This window comes from Bidens hawaiensis, unplaced genomic scaffold (genome assembly GCF_021521415.1).
Source record: "Bidens hawaiensis isolate Kalapana, Puna unplaced genomic scaffold, B.hawaiensis_p1.1 tig00041074_1, whole genome shotgun sequence".
Classification (NCBI taxonomy): Eukaryota; Viridiplantae; Streptophyta; class Magnoliopsida; order Asterales; family Asteraceae; genus Bidens; species Bidens hawaiensis.
In genome coordinates, this window is record NW_027497254.1 from 24,031 (window position 1) to 35,491 (window position 11,461).

The 11,461-nt window shown below is 39.5% G+C and overlaps 1 protein-coding gene across 1 annotated transcript; it reads left to right on the forward strand.

Moving 5' to 3' along the window:
- Positions 1-9,790: 9,790 nt before the first annotated feature.
- On the forward strand, positions 9,791-10,769 carry LOC143592585 (caffeoyl-CoA O-methyltransferase-like). The gene is made up of 3 exons (XM_077072472.1): positions 9,791-9,948; positions 10,038-10,314; positions 10,429-10,769. The coding sequence occupies exons 1-3, from the start codon at positions 9,794-9,796 to the stop codon at positions 10,720-10,722; spliced, it is 726 nt and encodes a 241-aa protein (XP_076928587.1). The 5' UTR covers positions 9,791-9,793; the 3' UTR covers positions 10,723-10,769.
- The last annotated feature ends 692 nt before the right edge of the window (positions 10,770-11,461 follow it).

The window sequence follows — 11,461 nt, forward strand, 5'->3', positions numbered from 1 at the left end:
TTGGTGAAGACCATAAAGTGCTTTGTCAAGGCGGTAAACGTGATCAGGATGACTTGGATCTTCAAAACCTGGCGGTTGACTGACGTAGATCTCTTCTTTTACTTTCCAGTACAAGAAAGCAGTCTTCACATCCAATTGATACACTTTGAAGTTCATGTACGAGGCGTATGCCAGAAATATACGAATTGCTTCTAATCTGGCTACCGGTGCATAGACTTCATCGTAATCAAGACCTTCACGTTGCCAAAAGCCTTGCACAACAAGCCATGCTTTATTTCTAATGATCACCCCTTTTCATCTTTCTTATTTCGGAACACCCATTTCGTTCCAATCGGCATCTTATGTTCTGGCTTCTTCACTAGCCTCCAAACATTCAGCTTCTTGAACTGCAACAGCTCTTCTTGCATGGCTTCCAACCAAGAGTTTTCCTTCAAAGCAACTCTGTACTCCTTGGGTTCCACCTGTGAAATAAAACAAGCAAAAAGACATCTGTTAATGTTATCAGAAGTACTGCATGTCTGGATGCCAGCGGACGGATCTCCAATGATGTTCTCAGTCAGATGTCGACGATGAATCTCTAATTGAGGAATTTGCTCGACATGTTCGACTGGTGTGGCCTCAAGCTGGATAGTCAGGCTCTCTATGGGATGACAAACAGTGGTCGTAGGGACGGAAGCACTTGGTTGAGGATCAAAATCACCTTCTTGCTGATCAACCAAGTGTTCTGCAGCAATGGGACCTTCCCATAGGTTATCATAGAATGGGACAACAACTGCTGGAACAGAGGTTGTGTTGGAGTTATCAGAAGCTTCATTCTGACTGGGAACAACTTGCACCGTTGATGCATCGACTTCCACTGCAGGAACTTGAGTATCTTCTTCTGAGGGAGGTGTGGGGACAGATTCCACCACACTTGGTTCTGCGGGAGGTGGCTCTGCCTATTCAACTTGAATAGTTTCATTGTTGTCGGCTGACACATATGAATCAGAATCTGAATCAATCATGTCTTCAACAACCGGCATTTCAGTGGTGTCGGCAGAGGGCTGCTCATCATTAACCGGGGCTGGTTGATTCACCACGGGTTGTACATTAAGTATGGGTACAGTAGCAGCTATATCAACATGTCTAAGATCTATCAATACAGCATGCATCAGGATAGACTGATCATAAGCAGGTTGAACCAGTGGAGAAACATCAGGGGAAACCATTGGTACAGCGGGAGTCATGTACATTCCACGAAATTGCTTAAACAAACTTTCATAATCAAACATCCAGTCAGGACCATTGTGTGCATCAGTAGGGTTCAATTCTTGCCAATCAATGTTGAATGACTCCAAGATTACTCTAGTTTTCTTGTTGTAGACCCGACAAGCACATTTGTCGGCGGCATAACCAACAAAATAGCACTCATCCGCCTTTTCAGCAAATTTGGAGGTTGTTCCAGCATTTGTTTGGAGTATGGTACAGGGACATCCAAACGTTCTGAAGAAATTTACCCTTGGCTTCGTTCCATAGAAGACTTCATACGGAGTCTTGTTCAGTCTTTTGTTCAGAAGCACACGATTCTGGGTAAAACAAGCAGTGTTGATGGCTTCACCCCAGAAAATCAATGGTAGTTTGGAATATGAGAGCATTGTTCTAGCGGCTTCAACCAACGTATGGTTCCTTCTTTCAGCCACCCCATTTTGTTCAGGAGTGTAAGGTGCGCTGAGTTGATGAACAATTCCCTTGTTGTGACAGAATTCATTCACCACCTTGTTGCAAAACTCTGTGCCATTTTCACTTCTGATATACTTCACCTTCTTGTCCGTTTGATTCTCAACCAACACAATAAACCTAAGCAGAAACTGTGATGTCTCGTCCTTGTCCCCTACCCAAAATGTCCAACTAAAACATGAAAAGTTATCAGTAATAACCAGACAATAGGCTTTTCGACCTATTTCCATTGGTTGAATTGGACCGAAAAGATCCATGTGCAACAACTGAAGAGTTGAATCTACAAAATTGACGGTTTTGGGTCTATGTGGGAGTTTGTGCTGTTTGCATTTAGAGCAAGATAAACATTTTTTAGCACAGTGAAAAGATTTTACTGGTAAACCCCTCACATGGTCACCTTTAACCAACTTATTTAAGTTCTTAAAGTTGACGTGACCCAAACGTCGATGCCATAATGATGAGTCGTTCTCCGAGGCCTTGGACATCAAACAAGAAGCGGAACGCATGGAATAATTGCTTCTCATGTCCAGAATGTAGGCATCATTGTGCCTCGGAGTACGTAACATGATCCACTCTTCAGGGACTTTAAAACCTGGTTTTAATATAATACATTCATTTTTTGTAAATAGGGTTGAGAATTTCTTATCACAGATTTGAGACACGCTAAGGAGATTGTGGTTAAGCTGTTCCACCAGATTAACCTCATCGAATGTCAAAGTACCATTCGAGACCTTCCCTTGTTTGGTTATTTCTCCTCCAATGTCACCGGCAAAGGAAACATGTCCACCATCGAATGGTTTGATGTCGAAAAACAGGGACTCATCTCCTGTCATGTGTCGGGTGCAACCACTGTCCAAGTACCAAATACTGTTGACAGGCCATCCTGGCTGACCCTTCACACACGAACAACCAGTTAGTGGAGGGTTTCCCGAGACGTACTTGTCTCGGGAAAATTAAACACAAAATCACCAAGTTTAATTTTTTGATTTCTAAAAATGTAATCCTTTGGTGAGTCAGAATCTGAAGAGCAATCCCTAGAGGAACTTAAATTATGATTTCCTCGGTTTTGAAACGTTTTTCTGGATTGCCTTCGTTTTAGTTTAGGCCTAACCATAAAATCTCTTTCATTTTCTTTAGTAAAAACTTTTGAAGGGTTCTTGGGCTTTTCAGCTTCCGATCCCTTTGCTAACCGCCTCCGTTCTCTTTGGGTTAGTCAGAATGGTTTCTTGGGTTTGTCAGTTCTCTTGGGTCTGAAATTCGTCTCACTGGCTAAAGTGTAAGTTTGGTTAGGCTTTTTCTTAGTTTGAGCATGAAACTTAGGAAATGACTGACCAAACTTACTGTTGAAGTCTCTTTGTTGCTTATGCCAGTTCTTGCAGTGCTTGCAAGATGAGACGGATTGCCACAAACAAAGCAACACTTTCTTTGATTGAAATTATAGATATCTTGTTCACTGAGATATGTAGGATAGGGTGATGTAGTTGGGTTAACATGTCTGTAACCTATGTCTGTCTGATAATGATGAACATTTGATAATTTTGAAGCAAAATAATTTGAGTGCCTCAATTTCTGTTGAGAATAGTAATAAGCACTGTCAAACTGATCATTATATTGAGAACTGTTGTTATTATAAGTATTTTGAGAAAATGAAGTTTTCTTAGGTGGCACATATTTACGGGAAGTGCTTGGTTTTTCCTTTTCAAAGCTTGATTTCTCTTTAGTTAGGTTCTCAAAATGATGATCAGTTGATGAGCGGCTAGGACTTCTCTGTTCGTCAACCTTGGCTTCAATTGTTTCATCAAAAATTGTTTCACATTCTGAATCAGATGAAGAACATTCATTTTCATTACAAACGTTTTTACAGCTGTCATCGCTTGAAGTTTCACAAAATACAGTTTTTGATCTTGTCATAAGACTTCCTAACATAGATTCACAAACTTTATTACAAACAGGATTGTTAATTGATTTTGTTAAACCCACACAAGACTCAAAACGGGGTTCTAACTCTCCACTTGGATTACAACCCTGGTTAACCTTCCCACATTCACCGTTGATTACATCACCTGCTCCACAAGACACATTGACGTTAGATTTATTAAATGATTGAATTGGAGTAGCAGTTTGTGGTACTGCAGGAACAAATTTCACAGGTTTTGGTATTCTACCAACTCCATATGACATCTCCTCCTCAGGAGAAGTATTATAGCTAAAGTGAGGCAGGCTGGTGTAGTTGTCGTTGAATGGTGGTGGTATGGCAGTGTAGTCATAACCCAGCCCTGATGATGCTTCAAATTGTTCAACTTGTTTTTCTTTTTCTCGTTTATCAGAAATAACAAGTTTCAAATTTTCAATCTCATCTTTTAAATTATTAATTATGTTCTTATAATAGATGACATTGTGCTCTTTTTGAAAGATTTTAAGTTTAAGATTTGCAACATCATCGTGATGAGTTTTAATCTTTTCAACATAGATCTTGTCAGCCTTTACATATTCAGCATTTAGTTAACGAAGTTTTGCATTTTCTTTCAAAACTTCGTCCTGAAGATATCTATAATATGTAACTTTATTCACTCAAGCTTGAGAGCAAAGATTTTTATTTACCTCATCAGAGGGTGACGCATCAGAACTTGCAGTAGCAGACGAAGATGCTTCATTGTTTGTTGTGAAAGCCATGCAGCCATGTTGAGAGGATTCTGCAGCTCTTGGTATTGATTATCCCAATCCATACCAGTCTGGACCTCCGTTTGGGAGACAAGGGCCCTTGTGTTTGAGCTTGAATTGCCCTTGTGTAGATGATTGCCTATTCTTGGAACTGAGCTATTTGGCTTCTGCACCTCATGCTTCTTTCCAGCAGCTTTACTATTTTCTTCCTGCAGACACACGAATATCATTGGCTGGTTGTGTTGGATTCGTGCATTCTCGCGAGAAGTGACCCATTTCACCACAGTTGTAACACCTCAGCTTTGACTTATCGAAACCGATCCTCTTCCGGTCTGAATCCTTGAAGCTGTCTTTCCCGTACATCTTCATGAAGTTTGTTGCTCTTTGCACAGCCATTGCCATTTGGTACTTGATATCCATCTTGTCAAGATCCTTTTGGTTGATATCTCTCAGGTCCCCGAACTCAAATTGTGGTGGCAATAGATTTCCTTGCAACAACTCTTCATGGCTCGACAGAAAAGCATGAACTATTGAGACATTTGAATCATTCAGCAATGGAAGTGCTTCATAGTAACTTGAAGGTTTTCTTGGTTGAGGTTTTGAAGATGAGGAAATCCCTTGAGCTTTTAATGCTTGGGCAACCGCACTGTCGACTGCCTTTTGAAATGAACTTGTACTAGAAGAATCTAATTGATTGCTAGTTGAGACGAAAGCAGTTGGTTGTGAAGGCACACTTGGGGAGTACTTAGGAGTGGTCACAGGATACACATTTTGTTGGGTTTTACTAATAAAAGCAGTTGGCATTGAGGAAGCAGTACTCACTCCAGCTTGATTCAGAGAACTTAGATGATTGTTCATTCTCATCTGCTCATTCATTTCAAATGACTTGATGGTGGATATCAAGTCAGTGTTTGACATCATATTCAGATTAGTAGTTCTATTGATTGTGACTGTATTGGTACTCCAGCTGTAAAGCAATGAATTCATCAACTTGTGGTTGACCTCAGCATTTGCAATGTTGACACTTGCAGCCCTAATTCTCACCATTAACTTCTCAAATCTCTTTAACAAATCCAACACAACTTCACCCTGACAATGATTGAACATATTGAATTCTTCCTTCAATAGGGCCTTCTTGTTTTCCCTAATTTCAGCATTTCCCTCAACCTTCTCAACAAGTGCTTCCCACAGTCCTTTGGCACTTGTATGTTCACATAGAGTCTCAGTGATCTCATTTGAGAGACAAAATGTTAAAATGAGATAGGCTTTCTTGTCTTGTGCTAACAGGTCCCTATCATTTTGATCATAGTTTTCAGGAGTTTTAGTTGTTCCCCAGCATCAGTACGAGTCACGGGAACATAAGGACCTTGTTCAAAACATCTCATTAAGTCAGTCTTAGTCAATGAGATATAGTTCATGAATCTCCATTTGAAGTCGGCAAAGTTATCATCCAAGGTCATATACTTTGGTGGCTTTGTAGGTGTTCCCACTTGGTTTTCTAATAACAAATACCCCTTCAACAGCTCAGAATTAGTGCTCGTCATGGTCTTGGCAGTTTCAAACACTTAACAACCTTCAAACAGCTTAAAAATTAACACAAGCAACTTTTTCGCGCGAAACAGATTTCAAGAGAAGCGAAAAAATGTTTCCAGCGAAGCGAAACTGATGAACAGTAATACGAAGCGAAAGGGTTCCAGGCAAAGCGAAAAGGATCCAAGCGAAGCGAAAAGAAGTCCAAGCGAAGTGAAAAAATGTTTCAAGCGAAGCGAAAAGAAGTCCAAGCGAAGCGAAAAAATGTTTCAAGCGAAGTGAAACTAATGAACAGTAATGCGAAGCGAAAGGGTTCCAGGCGAAGCGAAAAAGATCCAAGCGAAGCAAAAAAATTTCAGGCGAAGCGAAAAACTTTCATATGCGAAAAAGTTCAGTTTTCTAGAAGCAATCTTTCTTGGGATCTGTTTACCTAACTTGTCAGTACTAGGTCAAAAGTTGGTACACTGATTTTGATGCCATGAGAAACGAAATTCTTAACTTGTTAATTTTAACACTTTTCAACAACCCGTACACCAAAATTTATCACTTTTAAGCCTAAAACTTTTCAGATCTAGAACTTGAACACTTGTTATCTTCACTAAGAACACTTTCTAAGACATTTTTATGAACTTGAAACCGAATCTTTTTGTAGTTTTCTTATTTTTGTTGTTTTTGTGACTTTTCTTGTCAAGAACACTTGTTTTCTTCTTCTCAAGATCAAAACCCAAGGTTGTGATCCAAAACCCTCAACTAGTAAGCCGAAGCTCTGGTACCAATTGTAGGTCCCAACGTGGGTGGATCTAACAATAATCTTGGATCAACCGAGCTTAGTGCTAGCGGAAATCACACTAAGCCACTTAAGCAGTCTCGGATCTTGAGAGGTTATTTTCGGTTGGTTTGAGAGAAAGAGAGAAAACCGAGAGAGAATGAGAGTTTGGCAAAAAGGTTTCTTTTGATTAAAAATGAACAACCACATCTCTCATGGCATGCTTCCTATATATAGGGAAGCATGCATGAGAAGTAAGTCACATCAAATGCCCAATGGGCTTTACAACATTATTTCCCTTGGGCCCATACATTCAAAACTAACAACTAAAGCCCAAAACATATAATTACAATACAAAAGACTAAAACAAAATGGGACTAACACAAAGTACTAGATTTTCATCTAGACAGCCGTGAATCAAGCGTACCCATAATAGTATCCCAACTTGAAATTCTATTTGCAAGCTTTATACAACTTGAAATTCTATTCACATTTGCACCCACCAGGTATTTGAACGGTAAATGGTGGGAATACATTCAAGAAACTGATTTATACTCGAGAATGAACTAGAAGAGGCATTGATTCATTCATTTCATGGGATCACGAGTCTCTGTGGTAACCTAACCCTAAAACCACCGCCTCTTTCTTCTCAACCTCTCAATCCTTCCTCTTACACATATGTTCATCGAATTCTCCCTTTATTTCAAACATTAAAACTTATATCTCCATCACCCTCGAGTTTGAAACCAGCCAATACACATCATGGTCTAAACTTTTCAAGATTCATTGTCATGTTTTTTTTGTTTTTTGAACACCTCTCCCGTGTGTCCTCCCTGCCGCCTCTTCCAAAGAAAAATCCAAAATCTATGAACCACCACTGCTTATGACGCCTGGACCGCTTTGGAAAACATCTTCCAAGATAATAAAACAACCCAGACTATCCTCCTCAACCAGAAGTTTGCTAATACCCAGCTTAACGGGTCCAAGGACATCTCCTCTTGTTGTCAAGCTTCAATGTAATTGCTGATCAGTTAGCAAATGGTACACGGTCACACCCCGGTCGTTAATGACAAGCTTGTTCTACAACTCATCTATGGCCTCAATGAACGATAAGAAACATCTGCTACTATCCTTCCTCAAACGAAACCGTTCCCTGATTTCTATGAGGTTCGGTCCAAACAAATACATACTTGAAGAAGGTCACAAGACTACTCAGACCATGTACTAGCCCAGGCGTCCAGACAAGCCCTTCACGCAACACGGTCGAACCAGAAACCCAATCTCTGTACAACATGGAACACCGCTCAGACCAGCGTAATTGTGACATGGGCCGCTACCATGGCAGGGGTCGTGGCCGTGGGTCTTGGGTTGTGCTCGATGTGCTAGTTCCAGTTCGCAGCCCAATCGTATATATGTTTAATCACAACAAAAGGTACAAATTTTAATCGTTCAATATTTTCAGTGAAAATTTTCAAATAGTTGGATGAACTCTACGTTATTCCTTTTTATAGAAATATATAGCTTTACATCCATCATTTAAACTTATGAACTTTTGAAAATTAAAACGTTTTAAATAAGTAAATAGATGTGCAATTTGATCAACTAGGTAATTTTTTTTCCATTCATGATTATGCTGTTGTTTGTTTATACACAACTTCTTAAGTGCGGTTTGGGGTCCGTGAGCAGATTTACAGTTTTGAACTGTTATGAGTACTTGTTTCCCACCTACTATGTGATTTAGCTCTTTGTCATGCATATAGAATTATGCATGAGAACTACATTTCATTCTGTTTGTAAGATGTGTTGAATACGCAACATGGACCTTTTCCTTTGCAATTCTTGCTAGTCAGGTTGATATAGTGAGTTTTGAATTTATCAAGGCAGCATGTTGCTTTCCCTAATATTCTACTACCCTAATGATCTTAACTTTATGGCATTCCTCTGTTCCATCATTACCCCCTTTCAATCTAAATGAAAACCATGGGCGACGTAGACGTGTTCTTGTTAGGAGTGTAGGTAATGATAATTCAGGGGAATCAATTGGGATCAGTGGTGCTTCTTCTGTTAGCAAGAAGTATGCCTATGTAGCTGCTTCTAATGTCGGAGGAAAAAAGAGCGGTAAGGATGTTCCTAAAGAGTTGAAAGTATTTTGGGATGATGGTTACGGGACACAAACTGTGGACGATGGGATTGAAATTGGCAGGAATTTGGTTATGAGTGATGGAGGGCCTCCTAGGTGGTTCTGTCCCATTTCATGTGGCCAAGCTATAAAAAATGCTCCAGTTCTTTTGTATTTACCTGGTAACTAGTGTTAATTTATTTTTGCACACTTAACAACAATTTATGGTCTTAACTATTTAGGTCTCCTATAATATTGTTCGGTTTGTCCTTATCAGTGTGATACTTTGTTTAGGGATAGATGGGACTGGAGTCGGCCTTGTTATACATGAGAAAGCTCTTGGAAAGTAAGCTGCTCTTAATCTAAAATGTTCTATCGTTTTATTTGGTTAATGAGTTAAGCACAGGTCAATACTAAGTTACCATAAGTGGAAACTTTACTCCTGCTCTTACAATGATTTTTCTCAATTTGAATGGCAGGGTTTTCAATGTACAGTTCTTGCATATTCCAGTTTGTGATCGAACACCAATGGAAGGTGTAGGGGTATGGTACTAAACCCGGCTTACGACCTTAATTTATTATGTTTGGCTTATTTTATTATATGGACTAATACAATATTATTGGGCTGAGGGGGTTTTGTGGAGGTAACCCTAACTGGGCTAGGCCCATTAGGGTACCATGATGGTGGCCATGAGGCTCCATATATAAGGAGGTCTCCACCTCCTTATTAAGGGTTGTTGTTGTTCTCAATAAGGGCCACCACCATAACCATTTTTGTGTCTGTAAACAAGAGATCCTCGAGATTTCTTAGCAGTCACCTCCACACCCCCAAAAGCCAGTGCAGATCTCAAGCTACCGGAAAAGAAGATCGAGTCGTGGTTCGTTCATCTCGAAGACCGGGGAACATCGTCATGGATCAGGTCAGATTCATTTCATGTTTCTACACTAGCAGACCACAGTAACTTACAAACCATCCATTTCTCTTTTCAGTTATTCCATTCATGGCAGAAACTCAACCCGCAAAACACCAAGAAGTTGGGCACAAGAGTCTCCTTCAAAGCGACGCACTTTACCAATACATTCTTGAAACCAGTGTTTACCCGAGAGAGCCACAGCCCATGAAAGAGCTACGTGAAGTCACTGCCAAACACCCTTGGTATATATATACATCATAATAATAATTCACTTCTTCATTATTAATTTAAATAATTCGTTTTTATCTAAACGTTCTGCTAATTAATGCAGGAATCTAATGACGATGTCTGCCGACGAAGGACAGTTTTTAAATCTACTGCTTAAGCTCATTAACGCTAAGAACACAATGGAGATCGGCGTTTACACCGGTTATTCTCTTCTTCCCACTGCCCTTGCTCTCCCAGATGATGGCAAGATTTTGGCGTTGGACATAAACCGTGAAAACTACGAAATTGGCCTTCCGATCATTGAGAAAGCCGGTGTTGCTCACAAGATTGATTTTAGAGAAGGCCCTGCTCTTCCGCTTCTTGACCAAATGATCGATGATGTAAGTACTTATTATATATATTCATCTTTGTGCTAGTGGTTTCAGTACTACCCCATTGATCATGATCTATGTTGTTTTTTAAATAAAATGCTAATATTGCCTTTGATTGACCAGGTAAATTTCCATGGATCATTTGACTTTATATTCGTGGATGCCGATAAAGACAACTATCTTAACTACCACAAAAGGTTAATTGATCTTGTCAAGATCGGGGGAGTGATTGGGTACGACAACACCCTTTGGAACGGGTCTTTGGTGGCACCACCTAATGCACCGCTTAGGAAGTATGTCAGGTATTACAGAGATTTCGTACTAGAGCTTAACAAGGCTTTGGCTGCTGATACAAGAGTCGAGATTTGTCAACTTCCGGTGGGTGATGGAATCACTTTGTGTCGTCGCGTATGCTAAACAAAACTCATGAACCAACTGAACGTAAGGTTGATTGTCAACTGTTCTATTCCAATGTCTTCTAAATGTTGTAAAAGAAGCGCAGCTCCATTAGCTTATTTTCATGCTTTAGTTCTAGATCTCACTAATGTCTATGCATTTTTAACATTTTGATGTAAAATGTAGGGTGTCGATCATGTTGGGTTTTTTAGTTTTTTTATTATTTTTTTTAAAGTATGAATTTTTGTTGGACTCTGGGAGACTTGAATTCAACACCTTCCAATCCATTAACGTTTTAAAAGTTTTATTTTTGCCAATGGACCACCAACCTCATTAGTGTTGTGTTGGTGAATCCTGAACATGAGGACACAGATCTACATGTTGGATGAACTATGGTATTTGTTTGACACATTAACCTTCAATTCCGCATCAAACCAATTACAACATTGTAGTATTCTTGCAATGTTTGACTCATTGTGCTAAAATTTTAGATGCACCATTGAACACTTTGTATTGCAAATTGTTTAGGTTCCTGGTGTTGCCCCTTAACATTTAAACTTAACTTCAACTATTTATCATTATCACACCTTAACATTTAAACTTAACTTCAACTATTCATCATTATCCGGTCACTTCAGATCACAACTTTTTATTTATTCTAAATTCAAACAATGTTAACCGAGCCGATCCAATTTTTTTAATCGAACCAAGAAGAAATGGGCAACAAGTTTTCAACTCGGTTTATTTTTCAAGCCAAGCT

Bases quoted from the DNA above. Each gene is read 5' to 3' on its own strand.
- LOC143592585 (XM_077072472.1), top strand. From the start codon at position 9,794: ATGGCAGAAACTCAACCCGCAAAACACCAAGAAGTTGGGCACAAGAGT. The intron at 9,949-10,037 runs GTATATATATAC...TAATTAATGCAG, and splicing joins GTCACTGCCAAACACCCTTG to GAATCTAATGACGATGTCTG. The intron at 10,315-10,428 runs GTAAGTACTTAT...TTGATTGACCAG, and splicing joins TTGACCAAATGATCGATGAT to GTAAATTTCCATGGATCATT.